This window comes from Protopterus annectens, chromosome 3.part0, assembly GCF_019279795.1.
Source record: "Protopterus annectens isolate FY-2018-M chromosome 3.part0, PAN1.0, whole genome shotgun sequence".
In the NCBI taxonomy this organism is placed as follows: Eukaryota; Metazoa; Chordata; order Ceratodontiformes; family Protopteridae; genus Protopterus; species Protopterus annectens.
The window spans coordinates 915,092,548-915,118,314 of NC_056731.1; the positions used below are offsets into that span (position 1 = coordinate 915,092,548).

The 25,767-nt window shown below is 40.9% G+C and overlaps 1 protein-coding gene across 1 annotated transcript in view; it reads left to right on the forward strand.

Annotated features, from left to right (window-relative positions):
- Positions 1 to 25,767, forward strand: part of THOC1 (THO complex 1) — a 1,639,837-nt gene that overhangs the window by 311,918 nt on the left and 1,302,152 nt on the right. Inside the window, exon 5 of the mRNA XM_044065238.1 lies at positions 12,098 to 12,216. Within this exon, the coding sequence (XP_043921173.1) occupies positions 12,098 to 12,216 (119 nt within the window). The remainder of the gene's footprint in view (positions 1 to 12,097; positions 12,217 to 25,767) is intronic.

Consider the following 25,767-nt stretch of genomic DNA (forward strand, 5'->3'; position numbering starts at 1 on the left):
TTCTCCAACCACCACCCCCCCAAAAAATTCCTTCAACTTTTTATTTTTGCCATAACTTCTTCTCTGGTAGATAAAATATGCCTGACCTGTGTATAAGACTAAAGGATTAAAAACATCTTTGCTGCTTTTATCTTACTATCTATATCCACAATGAAGAGCTTTCAGTTTCTCAGTTTATCTTTTGTGTAGTCTCTTCCAACATATTCTTAGCTGCATCCCTTTTAATCCGTACACCTGCATTCCTATTGCATCTCAATGAATAATGGTATTTGCACATTGATTGGTTGAGTAGTTTACCATTATAGACTTCTTTAAATTTCTAGTCTCCCACCAGGACACAAGTGCTTTCAGCAATTACATTCTGCTAGCCGAGCACACTCAAGCAAATCTGCAGTCTGCGGCTACCACTCCATCTATACAGTGTAAGAAGGAATCAGTATTGCAAACTAAACAAGGATATACATTTTGAGCCTCAAGAGCAGGAGCACACTCGAGCAAATCTGCAGTCTGCGGCTACCACTCCATCTATACAGTGTAAGAAGGAATTGGTATTGCAAACTAAACAAGGATATACATTTTGAGCTTCAAGAGCAGGAGCGCACACAAGCAAATCTGCAGTCTGTGGCTACCACTCCATCTATACAGTGTAAGAAGGAATCAGTATTGCAAACTAAACAAGGATATACATTTTGAGCCTCAAGAGCAGGGTCAGTCCAACCAGGCATTCTACTTGTATGTTTTATGAGAGTGAAGCTATTACATTAGCAGTATTTCTTAGTAGTTCTCAGCTTGCTAATAAAACTGACTGTTGTAGCATTGTGTCCCCCCCCCCCCCGATAGTACAGTAATCCTAACTGTCCAATAGACAGTATAGATTTAATTCACATCCCTGTGACTAAATTAAATTAACCATCAAGCAGCCCTCTCAGTTCTTTCTGCCTTAGTTTGTATCACTTGGAGGATCACCTGCTTATTTGCATCTCTATCATTGCTAATGTATCTCCCTACTCTAATCGGTGCACAAACTGGTTACTAATCAGCAAGTCAATGTAAAGACACACTCCCAACCTTAATAAACTTTGCTGTCTCTTCTCTCCTTCACTTTACAGGTAGTTTGAATTATTACTTACCCTCTGAGGCCTTCACTGATTTCCACTGATTGCCTTTCTGGTTTCTTTGCATTCCACCTGGTTTACACCCCTTGTGCTATCTCCCTCCCCCAATACAAAGTCTATATTAGAATCCTGCTGAGCATGGAGCCATCTTTAAATTTCTAGTCTCCCACCAGGACACAAGTGCTTTCAGCAATTACATTCTGCTAGCCGGTAAGCCATTAGACCTCAGGAATTTGTTTTAAAAGTGTTCAGGTTTGTAAAGTAATACTTACTTTTTTCTCTTGCCTTGGTTGGCTCTGGCTCTGGCTCTGCCCCGCTCCGTTCGCCCTCGCTAACACTCGGGCTCTCTCCGCTCCCCTGCCCTGGCCCTATTCCCTCCGCCCCCACTACCTCTACATTTATAGTAATCATAGCCACACCCACAGCTCACCCTCACATCACCTCCACCAATCACAGCTCCTCAAGTCATATCACATTAAACCACACCAACTTGCTCCACACAAAATACTCCCAATTACTCTCATTCCCACTAGGCATTTTTTGCATCACCCACATTACTTCCCCATCCACATATAGTGCAACCCTATAATTCCTATTCAGACCCCCCCACCTAGAAACAACATAAACTTTATAACCATGACTATCACACAACTAAATCTAGTCTGTCTTCTCATAATTCTTTACAACACCACAAATTATCACTCTAGCAATATCCCTAAACTTAGTAGCACAACACTGCATTATGCACTCTCATACACAGACACCACACATCTGCCCGCACTTATTCAAGAACTACATAACGGACCAATTCAGAACTAAACACATATGCTCTCATTCCTACTCCAAAAAAACACAATACTTTCTCAAACTCCTCACCAAACTCCAACATCTGTATAACCATTTTAACTCCAGGCTCACCATAAGTGGGGATGTCCACCCCAACCCAGGCCCAAATCCATCCTGTCCAACACAAACTGCTCAAACACAAATGTCAGAACATAACACCCCCACTTTCTTCATCCCTGGGCAAATCAACAACAGCAGCAAAACCAGCCATCTTTTAATGCTAAATATTAATATTAGAAGTATCAAAAATAAAATACCTGAACTCCAGGCCACAATAGCACACTACTCCCCAGGCATAGTTGCTTTAACAGAAACCTGGCTAAATAAAAACATAGCTAACTCAGAAGTTCTCCCTACCGGCTACAATATTATTAGACAAGACAGACCACTTCGTAAAGGGGGTGGAACTGCCTTACTCTACAAGTCCAACGTAACTGTCCGTCAATTACCAAACTCCTACCCCTCCCCCAATAATTGGGACATACTTATCTCACAACTTCAACTTCACCCTAAAAAGGTCATCACCATAATTGTGATCTATATTCCACCTGGTAATACACCTGCTAGCCTTGAAGACTTCTTATCGTGGTGTTCTTCCACATACTCACAAGAAACCCTTATTCTGGGGGACTTCAACCTAGATTGGTTCACCTGTATATCAGAACCACCAAGTAATCTAATAAACCTCCATGGCTACCAGCATCTAGTCCAAATTCCAACTAGGTGTGATAAAAAATCTAAAAGGGAATCCATCCTTGACTGGGTCCTAACTAGCAACCCCACATTGTACCCTCACACAGGCAGTCTCCCAGACACCTTAAGTGACCACAACATAATATACTTTATACGTAGTAGAACAAGCATATGCAAAACCACTAACACTATATCCACTAGAAACACAAAAAAATTATCTCCTGAGGTCCTCAACACTTTACTGTGTAACTGTGACTGGACCCCCCTAAAAACCCTCCCACTTGACCGGGCTGTAGCATATTTCAACAAAACATTTCTACAACACCTAGACACTGTCGCTCCATTGCGCAAAATCAAGGTTAGAACCTCTACAAACCCATGGCTCAGTAAAGAAACCAAACAAATCCTCAAGTCCAGAGACGCTGCCTGGCGTTACTATCAAAAAAACAAAGAAACACAAAGCCTAACCAAGTACCAAGAACTGCGCAACCGTGCAAAAAAATGCATTATCCTACTACACAACATTACAAACTAAATACCAATGATTATAACCAGTTCTAACAAAAACACTAACAGTCAATTCACTATCTACTCCACAAATGCTACTCCAATTGCTCCAGTGGCACAGGCTAAGCTATTGGGAATAACCATAGACTCCCAGCTTAAATTTGATAGTCATCTGAACTTAACTATTAAAAAAGTACATGCCAAACTGGGGTCACTCTACCGTATCAAAGCATTTCTTACCAACAACACAAGATCAGCCATTGCTCGCTCCCAACTTCTATCCACCCTACTCTATGCATCTCCCATTCTGACTAATCTCAACAAAACTGAACTAAGCAAAATGGAAGCTTGCTATAGCAGAATTGCCCGTTTTGCTGCAAATTGCTCATATAGAACTCATCACTGTACTGCTTTGAGACAGCTCCACTGGCTTGAACTGCCCAACCTCCTAACCTACAATCAGCTCTGCCATTCTATATATTACCTCCCCAATAAGTGTCCTGCCCTCAAAAAACTAGTACAACATCAGTCAGCCAAAAGGCCTCTTAGATCATCAAGTAAACTACTACTAGAAGTCACCAACAGCTACAATAGCTTTGGAGATGCACTATATAGTAGTTCGGTGGCTAAAAAATGGAACTCTGTACCTACTAGCATTTAAAACACATCATCCAAAGCCTCCTTTAAAGACCTCATCAGGCAACATCTCAAGCAAAGTTGGCAGTGCCATGATTGCTCCCCAGGTTAGTGAAAGTGGATAACATATGCATACTAAATCTAGAGCAATTGATAATAGTTTTTCAATCTTACTCACAAACACTGGCTAATCTACAATGTATGTACTGTACCTGTGTACTATGTATGTATTCTACCTACATTCCAAAGTTCAGCTGTACACCACAAATCTATTACTTACCTTTATTTTTAAAATTAATATCTTTTTTGATTGTTCTCTCCACTGTAACTGTGCCGCATACCACTGTAAAAACATGTCTCTTGTAATTTGTGTGTATACTGATAAATAACTAAATGTGTCTGTAATTTTTCTTTGTGGAGCTTTTCTCCCCGGGCCTCTGCTGAAAAGGGGCCTTTTCGGCTCAGTCAGACACCCCGGTTAACAAATGTAAAATAAAATAAAAAAAATAAAAAAATCTTCATTTATTTTATGTCTTGAAAGTACTTGAACTGTCTCAGCATTTTCCAAAATACCAAAATGTTCCTTCTGGAATTTAACAAGTACAAAATAATGTCATCTGCAAATACAGCTAACTTTTCTTGATTACCAAGCCATTATATCCTTGAATTTTTGGTTCACTTTTTTCTTACTAATGGTTCTAAATGTAAAGCAAATGCAGGGTAAAGAGGGCATCCATACCTGGTTCTTCTGTTCAAAAACAGCTTGTCAGAGAGAAACCCTTATACCTTTAACCCTCATACCTTTATACTTGCCTCTGGCCCTTTATAAGTCCTCCTCAATAACCCTATTCTATGAGAGAATGCGAATGCTACCAATACCCTACTCTTTAAATCCCAGCTAAATCAATCAGATGCTTCCTCTGCATCACCAACAGTAGTGTTTTTACAATCTGCTTCCCCCTGGATCAGCATTGTTTTATTAATATTGTTTAAATGTTTCCATGTCCCTCCACAAAACCACATTGATCCATGCTCCATGTTTTATCACTTTTGGAAATATCTTTGCCATTCACTTAACTAGTATAGATGTGAACACTATAATCATGGTTTAAAATTAAAAGTGGTCTCTGTAATGCTGGGTCTTGAAGAGTATTTTCCCTGTTTGGGTAATACAACCAAGCAGCGCATGAAAGTCTTATCTAGTGATGTAGAGGAGTTTTTCAATTCTTTTTCTCCCATTTGTACTTCGGACCCCCCCCCCAGATTCCCTGAGATGCAGACTGTGTAAGAGGGGGTTGTTCTACAGGAAGATATCAGAATTTGTTTATGCCCTTGTCGACATCCCGACTTTGAGGACTTTTTTTTGGTATGAATGGCTTAACTCCTCCTCGGATGGTGCCATGAGCATTTGTCACTCCAAGGACTGGATGTGGTCTTTTTGTCTGTGCATGCATGTATGCTTCTCTACATGTGCTGACAAGGGCCACCATTACTGTCTTAGACAGTCATACCCATGTCCTTACCCACATCCTGACATGTCCCAACCCCCCCATTCAGGGTAGGGAGCTGTCAGTAGAGTAGTGGCATGAGAGAGTGGAGTCTTAACCCCCCCCCCCCCCCACCAGGATAGACCAGCCTTTCCTCCCTGCCTGTGTCATAAAGCCCTCAAGCTACTAATCAGACTTTGTCATCTGTGCCAAAACTAGGGTTTTATCCTTGTACACCACTGGTACAAGTTAAGGATTTTTTTTCAACTGGTGTAGCAAGAACAATTAGAATCATAGCTCTGCAAGTCCATGCCTCACACTTTTTTTTTGTCAGATCGTTTATCAGGGCATTCATATTAGTCCATTAAAGTACAAATTTCTGCAGTTTACCATGCCTTTTTTGAACCCACATCTGATAAACCACTTATCTGTTAAATGATTCTTGAAGGGGGGGAGGGGGTTACATCTTCCTTGACCAAGGAGGGCTTTTCCACCTCTTTGAGACCTCAGCCTCATTCCTGGGAAAGTGACTTTAGATCTTTTTGAGCCAGCAGCTTCCACTCCACTCAGATACTTTCTGGAAGACTATGCTGCTATGTTATGTTATGGGTTATATCCACTACCACTGGAAGAATTCCAGTACTTCAGGTCCTTTGTGTGAAAGGAACCTTTTACACTGTACCATAAGGACTGATAAGAGCCTACTCTGATATATATATAAAAAAAAAAAAAAAAAAAAAGAGTAGTTACATAAGTTTACCATTGGCCATTGATCTGCATTTTTCCATAAGAGTGAAAATGAAGGGGAAAGAGTCTTACATTTCCAGAGTGTCCACAGAGAACTTTGATACTCTACAGATAGAGACAGGAATTTCAGGTAAACTGAGTATTTTTTTTTTGTCCCAGGAAGCAGGGCCTTCTGGTCCCCGAGTAGATCATCTGCATCTGGCTGGGTAAGTGAGTTGTGTTTTGCTGTGAAGAGAGTGGGAAGTCCTTCTATAAGATCACCTTTTTCAGGAATGTCTGTACTCCGAACATCTGTGAAGCATCAACTTGGTTCTATAGTTGCTCTTACAAGCAGGACGTCCAATCCAGAAGCAAGGTAGGCTTTGCCATGGCTGTACTGAATGACTTGTAGTATGGTCCAGACCCCCTGGTATGGGTGAAGCACTGTTTTGTTCTAATGACTAAAATTCCCTTCTGTCTACGTGCATTGCTTTGATAATTTTATCATGTTTACCTACTGCACAAGAGGTATTGTTGCCTCACAGCAAGAGGCTCTCCCGTTCGATTCTCGGTTGGAGTACGGGGTGTGCCTTCTGTGCGGAGTCTGCATGTCCGCCCTGCTGTTGGGTGGGCGTTCGAAAGACATGCGTAATGGTGCATGCCTTCGTTGAAGGTTGGACGTTGAGCTAGCACCTCGGCGTTCGTGAAAATCTACTGCCAATCATTAGCGGACCGGAGTTCCGCTGTGGCGACCCCTAACTGGGAAAAGCCGAAAGACAAACAACAACCTACTGCGCAAAAGGTCTATATGAAGAACATAGTACAGTTGTGTGAGTACATTCATTACTATAAGTAGATGTTGGAGTAGGGTCACTGTTGCAGTACTACCTCCTGCTCTCCTTCACTCATTGCTATCTTCTGTCAATTTTTTTTTTTTTTTTTTTTTTTTTTTGAAGGGGTATTATCATCCTTCATTCACCTAATAAAATATTCTGCAGGTAATCTTTCTTTTCTGCTGTCACAGGGAAGTAGTTGCTGGGGAGAAACCCTTCTGGAACTCTGGTACTGAGCATTTCTGGTACTGCAGTTGAGGCTTTCTACTGTAGATATCATTTTTATTTACTAATGAAAAGCAAGTAAGGGGGTCTTCATATTGCTCTTCACTGACAAAAAAACAGAAAAGATAGAAACAGGCTGACTGCTCCTTTTATTTTGGATACACGTACATGTCTGTCAGGGAGGAAACAGCCAATGTTACGACATCTGTAGAGTTTTGGGAGTCTGTATGGTTGGGTGAATGGCCAACTGCAGCTAATTTTCATGTATGTGAAAACTGCAGCAGTGATCTTACCTGAGCATCTGTTATGATGAATGTACTTGCATAAGTGTACTTTCTCTCAAGGATCACAGTAATTACTAAGCTCTTTAATTTTTATGGTTTTTGTCTCTCTCCTTTTTTTGGAAGGTACAAATGCAAAATACCTTCAAAGCTTCTTCTCCTTTTTCATGCATGAAGGCACACACTGTTTTTTCAGATTTCTCTGCAGTTCCTCTAGCACTAAAGACAGAAATCTTTTAGTTTTCTATTAATTTGAATTACAGCAAGAAAATTATTGGTGAGAGTAGCTGGAGCTTTTTTTTTCCTACTCTAGTTGTACGTCTGAAACTTACAAACTGTCAACAAATTTGTTTCTTCACTTCTGATGTCTTGTAACATTTAAATGTTTGACAGGATGGTCAGTGAACAGCATAAGAGACTGGATTTGATTCCAGTCTCCATGAGGTCTTTACTATGACTCATCCTAGAGGGAAGTGTACCATTTAACATGCAACTTGTATAGCTAGACATTAGCATATTAAAGATGTGTATCCCCTATACTGTACTTCTGACCAGCCTTGACTCTTGTATTTCCCTGTGAGTTGTGCAGATTTATACTGCCGGGTGTCCTTTTTTTGTGTGTGGAGGGAACATATCTTAACTGATTGTGCAGGGGGTGCTCATAAGTAGCAAGGAGGTGAATTGGTGGTCATGAGGAATGAATGCACTTATGTAGCTGGTGTGAGAATGTAATTGATGTGTGAGGCCATTACTTAGCACACCAGAGTCTTACATCAAGTGATGATTGGTTCAAATGATGAGCCCAGTCATAGGACCCATGTAGGAGGCTTATCTTCAATGGAAATTGATACGAGAAGACTCTGTCTAGTATTACAAACAAAAACAGTGTTTTCCCCAAGGACTGTGCATGTATCTTTTTAAGATCATGCCCACTTCATCAGCACTATTAAATGCCTTAACTGAACTGAATTGAACTGTTGAACTACTCACAGCAAGTGCAAGGAGAATAATATTGCCAGAATGCACATCTAATTAACACCTATGCTTCTATCCATCAGTAATAGAGCAGGTAAAATTTTTACCCTCTGTTTTATAAATAAAATTCAAGAGAACTTTATTCTTCTTCTTTCGGCTGCTCCTGTTAGGGGTCGCCACAGCGGATCATCTGTTTCCATTTCTTCCCGTCCTCTGCATCTTGCTCTGTCACACCAACCACCTGCATGTCCTCTCTCACCACATCCATAAACCTCATCTTAGGCCTTCCTCTTTTCCTTTTACCTGGCAGCTTCATCCTTAGCATCTTTTCCCCAATATACTCTGCATCTCTCCTCAGCACATTTCTAAACTAATGTAATTTTGCCCCTCTGGTTTTGTCTACAAACCTTCCAACCAGGGCTGACCCCCTAATATACGTATTCCTAATCCTGTCCACCCTTGTCACACCCAGTGCAAATCTTAACCTCTTTAACTCTGCCATGTCCAACTCTGACTCGTGCCTTTTTGTCAATGCACTGTCTCCAACCCATGTAACATAGCTGGTCTCACTACCCTCTTGTAGACCTTCCCTTTCACTCTTACTGAAACCAGTCTGTCACAAATCACTCCTGACACTCTTCTCCACCCTGCCTGTACTCTCTTCTTCACTTCCACACTCACCATTACTCTGAACTGTTGATCCCAAGTATTTAAACTCATCCACCTTTGCCACCTCTACTCCCTGCATCCTCACCATTCCTCTGTCCTCTCTCTCATTCACACACACATATTCTGTCTTAGTCCTGCTGACCTTCATTCCTCTTCTCTTTAGAGCATATCTTCACCTCTCCAGGGTCTCCTCCACCTGTTCCCTACTCTTGCTACAGATTACAATGTCATCTGCAAACATCAAGTCCACGGGGACTCCTGTCTGATCTCATCTGTCAACCCGTCCATCACCATTGCAAATAAGAAAGGGCTCAGAGATCATCCTTGATGTAATCCCACCTCCACCTTAAACGCATCCATCACACCTACCGCAGACCTCACCGCTGTCACACTACCCTCGTACATATCCTGTACCACTCTTACATACTTCTCTTACACTCCTGACTTCCTTATACAGTACCACAACTCCTCTCTAGGCACTCTGTCATATGCTTTCTCTAAGTCCACAAAGACATAATGTAACTCCTTCTGACCTTCTCTGTACTTCTCCATCAACACTCTCAGAGCAAATGTTGCATCTGTAGTGCTCTTTCCTGGCATGAAACCATACTGCTGATCACTAATCATCACCTCCCTTCTTAACCTAGCTTCTACTACTCTTTCCCTTAACTTCATGCTGTGACTGATCAGTTTAATCCCTCTGTAGTTACTACAGCTCTGCACATCACCCTTATTCTTAAAAATTGGTACCAAAACACTTTTTCTCCATTCCTCAGGCATCCTCTCACTTTCCAAGATTTTATTAAAAAATCTAGTTAAAAACTCCACTGCCATTTCTCCTAAACACCTCCATGCTTCCACAGATATGTCATCTGGACCATCAGCCTTTCCATTCTTCATCCTCTTCATAGCTGTCCTTACTTCCTCCTTGATAATCCACTGCACTGCATGATTCATTGTCTGCACATCATCCAACCTTCTCTCCCTCTCATTCTCTTCATTCATCAGCCCCTCAAAGTACTCTTTTCATCTGCTCAATACACTCTCCTCACTTGTGAGTATGTTTCCCTCATTATCCTTTATCACCCTTACCTGCTGCACATTTTTACTAGCTCGATCCCTCTGTCTAGCCAATCAGTACAGGTCCTTATCTCCCTCCTTAGTGTCCAACCTTTCATACAACTCTTCATGCTCCTTATCCTTAGACTTCGCCACCTCTCTCTTTGCCATGCCCCTCATCTCCTTATACTCCTGTCTACTTTCTTCATCTCTGACAATCCCATTTCTTCTTCGCCAACCTCTTTCTCTGTATACTCTCCTGTACTTCCTCATTCCACCACCAGGTCTTCTTGTCCTCCTTCCTCTTTCCAGATGTGATACCAAGCACCTTTCTAGCCATCTCCCTTACTAGCTGTAGTTACCCAGCTATTCAGTAACTCTTCACTGCCACCCAGTGCCTGTCTTAACTCTTCCCTGAACTCCACCTCACAATTACCCTTTTTCAATTTCCACCATGTGATCCTTGGTGCTGCCCTCACACTCCTCCTCCTCTTCTTGATCACCAATGTCATCCTACAAACCACCATCCTATGCTGCCTAACTACACTTTCCCCTGCCACCACTTTACAGTTTCCATTCTTCTTCAGACTGACCCTTCTACATAAGATATAATCCACCTGTGTGCATCTTCCTCCACTCTTGTATGTCACCCTATGCTCCTCCCTTGTTAAAATACGTATTCACCACAGCATGTCCATCCTTTTCACAAAATCCACTACCATCTGACGTTCTGCATTCCTTTGCTTAACACCATACCTACCCATCACTTCCTCATCCCTCTGTTTCCTTCACCAACATGCCCATTGAAATCTGCTCCAATCACCACTCTCTTACCCTTGGGTGCAGTCAGCACCACTTCATCCAACTCGCTCCAAAATTTTTCTTTCTCATCCATCGCGCACCCAACTTGTAGAGCATATGCACTAACAATATTCATCATTACACCATCAGTTTCCATCTTCATAAACATCACTCTATCCAGCACCCTTTTCACCTCCAAAACACTCTTAGCATACTGTTCCTTCAGGATAACCCTTATGCCATTTCTCCTCCCATCCACACCATGATAGAACAGTTTGAACCCGCCTCCGATACACCTAGCCTTGCTCCCCTTCCATCTGGTCTCTTGTACACACAGTATATCAACCTTCCTTCTGTCCATCATATCAGCTAGCTCTCTCCCTATACCAGTCATACTGCCAACATTCAAAGTTCCGACCCTCACTACCACAGTCCTAGCCTTTACCTGCCTTCGGGCATGCCTTCCCCCTCCTCTCCTCCTTATTAAGATGGGAACTTTTAAACATTCCATTTGCCTTAAAGATGGAATGTGTAAATAACGAGTTTCCCAAAAATGTTTTTCCTTATTCGGAGGGAGTTGCATATAGGTATATCATTGCCCTCTTTTACACTAATTGGTTAATTTTGAGCTGTACCAGCATCCTTTTATTGATTTTTATCTCTGTAAGGAATACAGAACTATGTGTGCATGTTTTAAAAACAAGATTACCCCTTTGTGACGCTGTTAAAATTAAAGATTTATTTGTGGCAGGGAAGTTCCTTGGCTCTCTATCCCCCATCCCCCCAATTTTTTCCTTCGCTTTGCTCCATTTTTTGATCTTCAGTCCCATCTAAGACAATTAGCCAATTGGTTCCACATTACTGAGGTTGTTGAGGGTAATATGTGGGGATGAGTTTATAAGTCTATTTAGTTTACAAGCTACACTTATGCATTTGGAGTCTTGAGTAGTTTCTGTAATCGGTTTTAATCATAACTGTTCAGAAAGGACGAGCAGCCAGTAGGAATAAATAGAAACATAGCAAATTTTTTAAGAGAAGGGAGCCAAGAATTGGATTATCAGTGGTGTCACAGATGATGCAGTGTTGGAGGGAATCTTATTTTGGCAGGGCTGGTGGTGCACCACAAATAGGTTGACCATAAATATTCAAGAACAACTGTTTTGGAATTGTGTATCTTGGTCATTCAGTGTGTTGAGTGTCTTTTTTTTTTTCTCTTTCCTGATCTGTTACATTTCTTTGTACAGGTATCTGTTCACCATCTACGCCTTTCTTACTTCTTGGTGATGTGCTGGATTGCCTTCCTTTGGACCAATGTGATAGAATTTTTACATTTGTGGAGAAAAATGTTACAACTTGGAAGTCAGTAAGTAGCAGTATTTGCTGAGAACAAATATAAGTTTTGACTGTTTAGAGTGGCTCACTTCATAACTTCTTGTCCGCTTTTGTTCTGATTCTGTCAGTTTGCCCCTAAAATATCAAGACTGGATCAAAGTTTTGAGATTTTAGTGAGGGAAAAGAAAAAAGATCCATTTGATGGGTTGTAGTTTTAACTGAATATAAATGTACATGATGGAGGAATTATCTTCTGCAAAGATTTTTGATGTATTTATTTTTGGTCAGTGTAGTTGGACAAAAAATGTTAACAGACTAATTGAAATTGCATTTACTTTGGGTATTGCACTGAACACCTTCATATTTTATTGTGCAAACCTGTGTGCCACACTGATATAATCCATTTTATTACAAGTAAATCATGCAACAGTTTTCTTTCTCCTCATTTTTTGTCTGTTGTACATCACCATTGCCTGTGTCCAGTATCCCATGCCGAATTCAGCAATGCTTTGACATTTATTGACGTTCTTTGACGTTCTTTGACTTTTTTGCCGGGGGGGGGGGGGGGGGCAGAGTTACACATTTAAATGTCTCCTTTAATCTTATTGAGGCTAAAAAAAGGTGCTGTGACCTTAGGAATGGTATATGACATTCATTTAATTGTCCACCCGCGGTGGTGGTGCTGCGGTAGCGTTGTCGCCTCACAGTAAGACGCTGTCCGGTTCGATTCTCAGAGCGTCTTCTGCGTGGAGACGTGCATGAATGTGCGTCAGGCCTGGCAAGCCAGTACGTAAAAATCAACTGCCAATCATTAGCGGATCGGAGTTCCGCTGTGGCAACCCCTGACCGGGAAAAGCCGAAAGACACAAACAAACTCACATAATCTAGTTTAGGATAATAGGAGAGACATGGCCTATCTACCCACACTCTATAGGCACAGTGTGCAGAAGCTCATCATCATGAATAGATTAATTAGTGCAAGGAGAATGTATACTAAAAAAGAACACTGCTTTTTGTAACACAGAGTATAGGGAATAATATTGTTCAGACACAAAACATTGTCTACAGAAAATGATATTTTCTAACAGAAAATGTAGAGAAAAGATGCAAGAGGCAGGCTAAAGAAAAAAATCTAAACATGAAGGGTTAAGGAGCACTTTAATGTAATAAAAATAGCAAAGATACAAGTTGATATCATGGCTTAGACTGTTGAAATACACAGCCAGCTAGATGGAATGAGCAGTGAAAACAGTGAGATTAACAGGACTATTAGTGATGAAGATAACTCTTTTTAACAGTTAGTAGAGCAAATATTACTGAATGATTCTTCAGAGCTGGCAAAAAGTTACATTACAGGAACTGATACTTATATTTGCAGAGAGGATAACAAACATTGGATAGTGTTATGGGGGCCAGGAGCAAAAAATTGCAGGATGAGAAGTCCTTATGTCTTAATGTAAAAATATATGGTGCTGTTTTTATTCATGTTGGTTCAAATTACCTCATCTACAAGGACTGACTGTTAGTAGGGAACATCCATCCCTCTTTGATAGCATAGTTTCTACAGGTGTTAAGACATATTTTTCAGAAATTACACGTAGAAAGTGTCAAGTCAGTGTGAATAAAAAGAATTTTTAAGTAAATACCTAGATGAAAAAATGGCCCATTTTGAAAAAGTAAAGTTGAGTAGAACATCCAAGCCTAATTTTGGGCGCATGTATTTAGACAAGGTGGAGTTCACCTCAAGACAAGGGAAGTGAAGTTTTGCAGTAGATTTATTACAGTATTTGACCAACAGAAAACATAATTTTTGCCTGGTCAGAAATTTTACATTTCACAGATAGCAACATTTATCTGTGCTAGTTATTAATGCTAGGAACATTATAATATTTTTATTATTAGAAAAGTTGCTATATTTGCATAAGATTGTTGATGTTTGTGAAAAATGGTTAAATAAAAACAGTAAAATTCAGCACAAGTAGCCCAACGAACTGCAGCACACTGTGTTATTCAGAGTCAGCAGAAAATGTTCTTAATTGGCTGTAATGTGATTGGAGGGGCACTACCTAAGCAAAAAGTATTTAAACTGCTTTTTTATGAGTTGCATTCATTCATGCATCTGAAGAAGTCTGTGTTAGACGAAAACGTACTGGTGGCTATAAGTGTTTGTTTTCATCCTCATGGTGTGCTGCCTCTGAATAAACCTGTGTCCTGCACTTACTTCATTGGGCTACTTGTGCTGAATTTTACTGTTTTTGGTCTCACTATACAGCACTTGCTTTCATTTGATTTGGTTATGGTTAAATAAAAATTACTACAAACCAGTTCTACCAGAATATAAATGTTTTTACAGTGACAGACATTCTGTTATAGGGATTAAAGATTGTCAGACCTGTGATTATTACTTGTTTGAGGATAACAGATTGCACAATTGTGACAGTAAAGACAACCCTGGAACAGATTACAATTGGTGAGTGTGTAGACCACCAAAGTTAAATGCTAATGACTTGGAGAAATTCATACATTTCTTACAATGAAACACGGGAGGGAAAATAGTAGTAGCTGAGGACTTAAATTTACTAGAATTGAACTGGAATAATAATTATTTTGCAATATTAATATGGTTTAGTTTGGCTTTGTCAAGGGGAGATCATGCCTGTTAAACCTGGTGGACTTCTTTGAGACGGTCACCAAACCCCTAGACAAGGGCAAATCTGTGCATACGGCCTGCCTAGACTTAGCCAAGGCCTTTGACACAATCCCCTACTCGGGTATCATTGATAAACTCACCCAGCTGGGTATCAACCCATACATTGTCAGGTGGGTTGTAAACTGGATCACTTATAGAACTCAGATGGTCAAAGTAGAGGACTCCTCCAGCAGACCCATAACCGGTGGTGTTCCACAGGGATTGGTTCTGGGAACCCTGTGTTCGGAATCTACTTTTCTGAAGTACAGGCTAAAACTAAACGACTGTGGTTGACCAAGTTTGCTGATGACTGCAAGCTAGGAATGATCATTGAAACCCCTAGTGATGTCAGTATCCTGCAAGAAGGTCTTAAGCAGTCTAATGACTGGTGCCAAAGTCATGGACTTAAACGTAATGCAAAAACAAAGCATCGTCATCCCCTTTGGCAAGAGTGATGTCCTGCAAACTACCATATCAATAGCAGTACTCTAAGCACACAGTCAGTGGTAAGAAATCTGGGCACACAGGTTGACAGCAACCTTAACTTTGATCACCATGTCTTCACAGTGGTAAGAAGGACATTTTACATTGCTCATCTCATAAGTAAGTGCATTGCCTCCAGAAAAAGAGAGGTTATAACCCCCCTGTACTCTTCCCTCATCAAGCCAATAAGAGTACAATGCTGCCTTTGGTATGTTCCTTTCCAAACACCTGCAGCAGTTGGAGAGACCACAAAGGTTCCTTACAAAGAAAATTCAGGGTCTTCAAGATCTGTGTTATGCAGACTGACTGAAATCTTTGTCACTTTACACTGTGTTGTACAGACTGCTCAGAGGTGACCTGCGCCTTGCATATGGAGCAATCTCTGACCCAGCTTTAATGGAAATGCTGCACATTCGCAAGTCAAATGGAAAATGGATCAATCACTGAAAAGACCTTAATCTGGTATGTGACATCACCAGAACTTTCTGGAGAGACAGATTTGTCTTAGAGGTTGCCCCACCTTTGGAACAAACTTCCTATTCATGTTAAAGACCATCATTGGCCTTATTTAGGTGTAATTTGGATGACTGGATGGTAAACAGAAATTCACCCTGGGGGTTCCACATGTGTCCCTCTTGGACAGGGGAAATACGTGCTGATTTTAGTGTCTACTTGAACCAGACACCCTTGGGAACACAGCTTGAACTTGGCTAGGCTTGTAAGGGCCCTGAGCCTGTTAGCCTAGTAACCTCCTATGATCCGACAGTGTTGGTAAGGAAGCTATTTACAATGAGTGGTCATGAACAACATATGTTCTTCATAGTCAGTGTTTTAGAACTGATTCTTGGGTCTCTCCGCCTTTCAGAAACTCACAACTGGCCTGATTTCCAGAGATTTTCCATCATCCCTAGCTGAAGGATAACCAGAAACTGAAGTCTGAATGTCCATGTATAAGAAGGGCATCCAGTGCCATCTATAGCTCTTTCTAGCCGTGCAGTCCTGTCTACTTCATATGTTTTTAGAACACTCTCAGTACGTCAGTCAGCTTGTGTTTCCAGATAAGTTTCTTCTTCTCTTCAGATAAGTACCCCATTGGGGGAATTTCTGTACTAATGTAATGTTCAAAAAAGTGTGGGAAGGAAATCCTGCATGATTTTCACTCATTTTGTCTCTTCTTTGGGCCTCGATGCCACATCTCTAAATGTCTTGACTGTGCAAAATTCTGTGCAAAAAATTCAAAATTGGGGCCGAAGTACTTGCCGCCTATATGGAGTCCTCTTCCTCATTGATATCACAGTCCACTGCTACTGCATGCCCTCTGGAGACTCCCAACATCTGCTAGTGTCATTCCAAAAAAGTGGAAGACAAAAAGACAAATGACTCTTGCGTTACAGAAAAAGCTCTAGCTATAGGTCTTAAGTCTACTTGGCAGCCTCGATGAGGCTCCTTTGCAGCCCACTGGTTCAGTGATTCCTAGGCCCAAACCCTCTTGTGTGACCCCCCCTCAGTAGGTTGCCATGGTTTCCAGCCTACCTATGACTGCCACCACTGCTCGCACATCGGTCAGGTGTAATATTGCTCTGCAGGCTTCATCTCCCAATGTCCATGCAGTGGCCCTCAAGGGAGAATTCTTGTCTTCCCTGACTGCCGAAGTTGCAACCAAAGTTGTGTTTGGGTGATTGCATCTTCCAGTTACCCCTTTAAAATGGACAACAAAAGTGAATCACTTCCTTTGCTTCACCACCAACGCCGACCATTTCTTTTCAGACTGAAGCCCAAGGCCACCTTAAAATAGGCAGAGAATTTATGGTCTTCATGAATCTAGAGAGCTGTCTATTTTTTTAAACTCTGAGGCTCCCCATCTAAAAGTAGCAGGGAAAAAGCTTTTCAGGAAAAGGAAGATTTCCTCTAGCTTGGAGGATGAGAAGGAAAATTGTCTTCACTCTGGCCACTTACCATCTCAGACTTTCCCAGAATTAGACTGCAATGACACACACTCTTCAACCTCCCTCTCAAGGACCTTTCCTTCAGGGACACCATATGTAGAATGAAGAGGCTTTCAGCTAGGAAAGTAAGCAGTTCTCCCAGGCTCAGACCGACTACAGGGCTCTAGTAAGTTTAACTTCACCCAGACCATTGGCTTTTCCTTCAGTACATGTTGTATTGGATGATCTTCGAAGACATAGCTCTTCGTCTTGACTCTCTACCCTCTGCTCCAAGGAAACCAGACAGGTTTTATACAGTGCTTGAATCTCACAAGCACCTCTAGAAAAATCTGAAGGCTGATACTTCAGTTGCTTCCACTGAATCCACAAAAGATCTGCCTAAAGGACCAACAAGATATTCCTTATCTTATGTCAGGGAAACTACATTACTAGATAGATTTGAGAAGAAAGCCTAAGCCTCTGCCACCATGGTAATGAGAGCTTTGAATTTTCAATTCCATATGCTAAAGTACCTTGAATCTCCAAGAAAAAATGCTAGTTAACGTAGACTGTATTGTGGATAGAACCTTATCCAAGGAAATTCAGAAGATGTCCAGGTAAGCTTTAAAGGTTCTCAGACAACTCCCTAAAATGTGGCTATGATACTTTAGATGCTTCTTACAGAGCAGCTGCTACAGGTTCTGTCATCTGCAGGCATGCATTACTCAGGACCCAGCCCCTGTCAGGTCGGGTAAAGGCTGAAATACTGGGAGTGGCATTGGAGAAGGAATTCCTTTTTTGATCCTCCAGCTAGACAGGTTTTTGAGAAACTGGACAAAAAAGGAAAGCAAATTAAAACTGTGACTGTGGGTGGATTTGGCTGATTGGTTAAGGTCTTCACTTTATAGACATAAGGTGCAGAGGTCCAACCTGTAGTATTGGCTAGGCGTAAAATGGCCCTTCAGGGCAGTTGGCGTAGTATGCAACTATGAACCTATTTACCCGTCTCTAACTCCATAGTACAGTAGTAATTGCCCTTCAAAACCTTGGCCTTTTCCACATAGACAAGACAGAGGGGAGGCCCTCCCCATGGTAGAAGATCAGGACAATGTTGGAGATGGAAAACACAATCTCAGAGGGCAGGGGGCTCCAAAGAACCCACCCAGCACAGAGAGAATTGTGACAATGTAATACCCCACCCTCCCATCCGATCCCTTCCAAACCTCTAGCAGGAAGACTCTTTTCCTTCCTAAACCAGTGGAAATCCATCATTAGGGACCAATGGGTCCTCAGTATCATAGAGCAGGGGTATTATATTTCATTCAGAGAAATATCTCCCTTTGTGGGCGTTACAAAACTACCAAAAGAGGAAAAAGCCTCTTACCACCTATCTTCAGGAAACTACTTCACCAAGGATACATCCAGCCTGTTCTTTCTAGTCCCAAGAAAAGAGAGCACTTAGAGGCCCATCTTGGACAAGTTCCTCAACATCCCAAAAGTCAAAATGCTTACATTGCAAACATTAGGGTGCATGATCTTCAAGATACTTCCACGGTCACCACATGCCTAAAGGGTGCTTACCTCCATGTCCTCATAGCAGACAGTCTCTGAAAATGCCTATGATTTGTAGCAACAGGTTCCCACGTCAAGTTCTGTGCTTTATTATTTGGGCTGTCTGCTGCTCCCAGAGTTTTCAGAAAAAGCCTAGCTCATCTTCTAGCACATTGCAGAACTTTATGGATTCATATTTACCCATACTTACATGATTGACTCGTTGAGGGATGATCCACTTCAGATACCGTATACACCTTACAGATAACTGTAGACTACTTTCTGAAGGTAGGTCTCCAATTCCACAGTGTTATTAAGGAAGTTATTTACAATGGATGGTCAGGGGCAAAAATTTCTGCAGATTGTAAACAAATCTACAAGGGAATGGAACATATTGGATATGTTCGCATTCCTAAGGAAATTATTGGTACGTCATGTTAAGTTTTACCATCTTTAATGTGCAGTAATCATGGGGTTATAAAGGTTAAATTACCGCAATATTATGCCAAACTGAAGTCTAAACCAATGCACAGCAGATTAGTCTATATGAAAGCAAAATGGTCACTATGTATGCAATGCAGTCCTTATGTAAAACTAATTGGAGTGATGCATTCGGTGGAAAGACTGCATAAGAATGTAGCAGGTTTTCAAAGGGAAATTGTTTGAATGCAAAAACCAAAAAAAATTATCAGGATATAGGCACAGAAGGTTGGATAGATATCCATAAGAACAGGATACTTTAAGATGGGAGATAAAGTATATAAGAAATGGAACTGAGATTGTACTGTAACTGAAAACTGAAGTAAACAAACTGGACAGACAAAGTAAACACATGACTAGATGATTAGGAAAATTTTGAAGGAAATGTATGTGAAGATATTGAGCAACAAAAAAACATTTTGTAGATACATAGGAGATGTACTTGTTAAACCCATCTTTAAGGGAAAGGGGAATAGGATAAACCCAGAGTCATGTATACCCACAAGTTTATTGTCTTGCTGTATAAAATAATGGAGAAGGTTGTTTTGGATAAATTGTTAGAACTGGAAAAGTTGGGATTTGAAACTGTATTGGCATGCATATGTTGAAAATAGGTCTAAAACTACATGTAATATGGTATTCTATAACAATATAATAACTATAAAAGAAAGTCTGTGTTGCCATGTAATATATATGTAGACTTGACTTCAGCTTGTGGTAGGGTCATACACATACTGATCAGTAAATTAGAACAACTGGGTATTAATGTAAGATTGATAAGATGGATGTCTGCCTGGCTTACATATAGAATATGGCAAATGCATACAGCAGTTAGACATGAAATTTTATGTTAGTCATTGTGGTTAATGTGTCCGGAAGGATGATGTCCTAAGCCCATATTTGTTAAAGGTTGTATCTTTCAGATCTAGCATTTTCATCTGTGCCACCTGGTGGTGTGAACGTTGGCTCTAGATTGTCACTGTTGAGGTGACACCCTTACCCCATGGGCAAAAATGGGGAAACGGGTTATGGATGGATGTTCAGTAGTCTGTATGCAGATGTTTTGAAAATGGTTAACTGACTGCATTTGTTATGGACATGGCAAGTCTCCAAAAGAACTTGACTAAATTGACCATTGGTCATATATCAAAAATTGAGATTTAGGGGACATAGACTGAAGGGTGAATATTTAATACAGCACATATTTGAATTTGTCTTTTTGTCATATCCACCAGTTGGTTAGACACTATAAGAATTTTAATTTCCTGCTACAGAAGGTCTGTGACTTCATGTGGCTGTATGCTGCTGTAATCAGCAGATTTGTATGCCTGTTAAGTTTCCCCTATGGGTGTTTCCCTTCACACAGCTGTGAGTAGGCTATTGTGGCTATTACTGTTTGCAAAAAAAATGCATAATGATAAGATGAAAAACAAAAGCCCTGCCGACCTTCAAAGTGCTTAGAAAACTGATGGACTTTGTCACTGTAGAACACTGTGACAAAAGCAAAGGGACTAATATTTGAAAAATGGGCCTTATACAACAAATTCATATTAGAACATCCACAGGACTTTGAACTGAGTCAAGTTATAAAATATTCAAAAGTTTCCCTCTATACAATAGTAGCCTTATACGCTAGCAAGCTAACGCTATTAATACATTTTATATCAATACTGTTATTAATTTTCTGTATTCGTGTTTGGATATTCCATATCTTTCTTTTTAAAGTGATTATATTATGACTGTTTAATAAAATATTTGAAAAAAACGTCATGGGCAGTATAAAAAGAGTTTATAAAGTGTAGGAAATCAGATGTGATGAAATCATTACAAGTTGCATCAGACACAAGCTAATATGTAAAACTATCTATCATGAGTAAATTGGGAAAGATCAGTTGAAATATACCAGAAACATCCATGGATCTGAAAATTTAGGTTATTAAAGATTAAAATATTTGAACCTTTAGTGTTTCATATCGATATTCAAGAGAAGACCTTATTCAAGTGTATACGACATTTAGAGACAGCTACCTCTGGGAATGTTTGAGGTTATTAAAGAGTACTACAGAATCTTCAGACAGCCTGTGTAGGAGATTATATAGGAATGAGAGATGCCCTAATTGTTTTTTTATTTGACAGAGTAGCTGATACATAGAAAAGACTACCAAACTATATTAAGGCAAACAATAGTTTAGGCATTAAGAACCACTTGCACACATTGTGGGAACGATTGTTTTGGTGTATTAGCAATCTAGAAGGGCATTATTGTCTCTGTCCTGAAATATTTGTATGTATGCATGCATGCATGTATGTATGCATGCATTCAAGATGCTCTCTCACACAGTCTTTACACAGCATGCACTCCTGCAGACACTTTTGAGGAATACTTGTTCACCTATGGTACATCTTTGGAATTCGTAAGAAACAGGAGCATCTGGCAAAAACCCACGTGGACAGGAATAATATTCAGACTTAACAAAGAAGGCAGCCCAGCTGATAACAGTACAGGAGAGTCACAGTGAAGAAGTAAAATGTTGAAGCACACATTGTATATGGGAGAAGGTTGAGTTACTTTCAGCCTCTTGCTTGTGTGATTTGTTTGGGGTGTGTACATTGTACTTAATAGTGTGTTCATTGCATTAATTTTTGTGAGGTTGGTGTGTTTCAGAATGTTGAGGTTTGAGGCTAACAGCTGATTAAAAGACTGGTTTATAGCTTCAGTGACATTGAAGGTTAAAGTCCTGACCACATCCTAGATGACCCAAGTTCTGTTAGCAGCTTAGGCAACTTGACAGAGTGACAGGGAATGATGGGCATACCTATCCTGGAGGAGTGGAATATTCCTGCTGTCATCCAGCATACTCTGGTGGGTCAGGACTCAAAGGAGCTGGTACTAGGAAGGGGAATAGACAGAGCAGAGTAAGGCGTAACCACCCTATGGCTGGGGTTGAACAAGCTTAACATGACCTTTCCACTTTCCAGGTGACACAGTATGGTGTCAGCACTTAATGGTGGGGGGAAAGACCAGTAAAAATCTCCACATGGAAGGATGAATTCACTGTCAGCATGTTTTGCCACTTACCCAGCATGTACCTAACCCTGAGAAACCTACACAAGGAGTTAGAACCTCCTGTGAGCTGGGCTTCTGCATAGTAAGGTGACCCTCCTGGTATGAAAACACCAAGAGTCTGCCAGTATGGGACTTGCAGTAGGGACTACTACTGGGTAGCAGAAGTAGGTTGATGTCAGCCGATGTGGATGAAAAAATAGCTTAAAAAATCAGACTTGAATTTGGTCTTTCACGGCAAGTGAAGACCAAAAAAAAACAGTAGCTCTACACTAAACACGGAGCTTCTCGTGTTTAATGCATTGCAGTTCCGCATTCAACACAAGTAGCTCCTAGCGATTTTTGATTAGCCCGTATACCGGCATACGGGCCAATTAAAAATCGTTAAACACGGAGCTACTTCTGTTTAATGTGGAACACAAGAAGCACCGTGTTTAGCGATTTTTGATTGGCCCCTATGCCAGGTATACGGGCCAATCAAAAAAAAAAAAAAACAAAAAAAAAAAAACAAAGCGGAAGCTGGCTAGGATTTAAACCGGCAGGGCGGGACTCGGGATCAGGATGCTGATCTCTGGACAGTCCCGCCCAAATAGGGACGTCTGGCAACCCTGATTATAGCTAAATGTAAACTATTCTTCTTTCAGATTTCTTCTGTTGTGTTAACTGTGACTACTTATCTTTGTTGTATTAATGTTTTTACTTAACTTGCTCTGTCCCTGTTATTTGTTGTAATACTGGGCTCACCATGATTTATTCGCCCCTGCTGTTTCTGAAAATGGTTACTTTTGATCAGTGTGTGACTTAGTAAACAAAAATAAACATTTTTTTGTTGTAACAAATCTTTCAGATTTTTCTATTCAATTTGTGCTTTTTTTCATTGTAGTTTTGCAGATGAGTGCCACTCCAATAAGGAGATTGCTTAATTTGATAGTCAGACCCTGTGTTGTGTTTGCTTTGAGGCTAAGCAAAACACTTTGTTGTCACTCATTTTGGGCAGCAAGGATACACACAAGACAATTAAAGATCCTTTATAATTGTCTGTTGGTCAAAAAATATAAGATGCACTCAAGTTCAGCATAGCCAAGGGAACTTTCTTTAGGAATTCTACAAAGCCCTTCCATCACCTTAGATCTTGGAAGTCTGAAAAGAACACCAGCAGACAGGCAAGGAACATTCAATATGGAGAACTGGGATTTAACAGTGACTTCTGTTCTTTACTGTCACTGGGATCCACTTCAATTCACAGATTGATGCTGCTCTAACAATACAGGGTGAGTTTTGTAATTTTGACCTCCATATCATTAACCATTCTGCCAACCCTAGTTTAAGGTCTTAACCTTATGGATTCAGGGTTTCATTCTGACTTCTGGTTATTGGCTAGGCTTATGATATTCTGCAGACAGACAGCCTAGTATGTACCTGTGAACCTACACTATGATTCCTTTAAAGGTGATGGTCTTTTCCACTGTTAAAGTGATTGTAAATTGATGTACTGTTGTCATTTCAGTACTGTGGCCGTTGTCTTTGCATCAGCCATTGGCAAAGCAATTTTAGTATTTCAATAAACTTTCATGACATTTCTAGATTCTACCTGATAGTCAGAAGCACCTCCCTGCCTCCCTGTGCAGCAATGTTCAGAGGACACATTAACTTTAATCTGATCTTTATTTGTCGGTTAAGGTACTTAAACTTAAGTACCATACACTGAAAACAAAAAGAACTGAGTTTCAAATAGTTGCTAAATTCATCTACTTTAAATGTGTATAATCTCTCTCTCTGAGTGCACAAGTTACTCTTCTTTTACAGATGTCATTTGACTGACTTCTGAAACGAGGCCTTTTGTTTTGCAAGCACTCATCAGGAAAAGTAGCAGAGGCCTTGAGACAGGTCCGAAGACAATGAGCCACCCCTCACCTGAGGATCTGAGTAAGTCTGGTAGGTGTTAGATGCATAATCTGAGCTATAGTTTGGAGATGGTAGCATGATGGATCTCACTAGCCACAGAGATTTGTCCCTTCACAATTAAAATTTAGTAAAATGTTGCACTCAGGATTTGCACACAAGGCAGAAGCTACAAGCTAAAATTAGTGGAACAAAGTGGCAAACACAGGCATTGCCTCAGTCTTTACTTAAGATGACTGAAGCGCATCCAAGAAATCTAAGCAGTCTTCTACTGGTAAAATTCAGAAATGCTCGTTGGGAAAGGAGCAGTTTGACCTAATACTATTTGTATAACAGGATGTGCTTCGTGTTTCACTGTTGCAGTCATCACATTTGGGTTATCTGCCTGCTGGTAGCCCTCAGCTGACCTGAATACCAGAGTCTTCAGATTTCTGCGTCAGATGCTACCGTTTCTTCCATGACGTCAGGTCGTCAGGGGTATAAAACATGCAGCCGACACCATTACATCAGTCTTTCTTGCTGTGTGGTGCCCGAAGCAGAAGCAAGTGCCGATTGGCCGACTCCTAAAGCTTTTGTTTTCGAGTTTCAGACCTGAAGTCTTCAAAAAGATAAGTATCCCGTTGGGGAACTTTTTTCTTGCTCTAACCGATGTCAGAAAAAATTAACAATTGTCTTGCCTGTGGAAAGCAAATACCTCATAGAGATTTTCATTCTTACTGCGTCACCTGTTTAGGCCTAGACCACGACGTCCATCGCTGTCGGTTGTCTGGCTATTTTTGTAGCTAAATACTTTCTTTCACCGTACTCCGAAATGGCTTCTGTAAGCCATCCAACTACCGATCTTCCGAAAAAACGTAAGGATAGAGATGGAGACGGACTGCGTAGGTCCAAAACTGCCAACGACGCTTCCGATAAGCTAGTCGCCAGTCCGCAGGTACTCAGTGAGGTGCTTTTGCAGCCCCTGATGCCCGCTACTACAGATTCGCAGGCCTCTACTGAGACCCATTCGGAGTCCGGTATGCCGTGAGATGCTTCTTTGACTACAGAACCTGCGGATATCTCTACCTTGGATGCGTCCGGAGCCGCTGTGCAGGCACCGGCTTCTGAGGGTGTATTCAGGCCTACTGATTTTCATATTAAACCGACGACTTCATTTCAAGCTAAGAATACTGAATTCCTCAGGCCTAAAGCTCGCACTAAGCCTAGAAAACTGACGACCAAAGCACAATCTCAGGCCCATATGCCTCAAAAACAAATGATTAGAATGGCTGAAGACCTTATTACATTAATTAGGGGAAGCCAGCCTTCCCCCTGTAAGAGACCTAGAACTGATTTTCTTTTTGATTCTTCTTATCAGGAATCTGATATCTCAGTTCCTTATGACTACCAGGATTTACTCTTATCTACTTATGAGGATTCTGATGCAGAGGATTCCATTCCCTCTGCTTCCCCTCCAGAAGATTTTTCTTTTGGTGAAACCTTGCATGC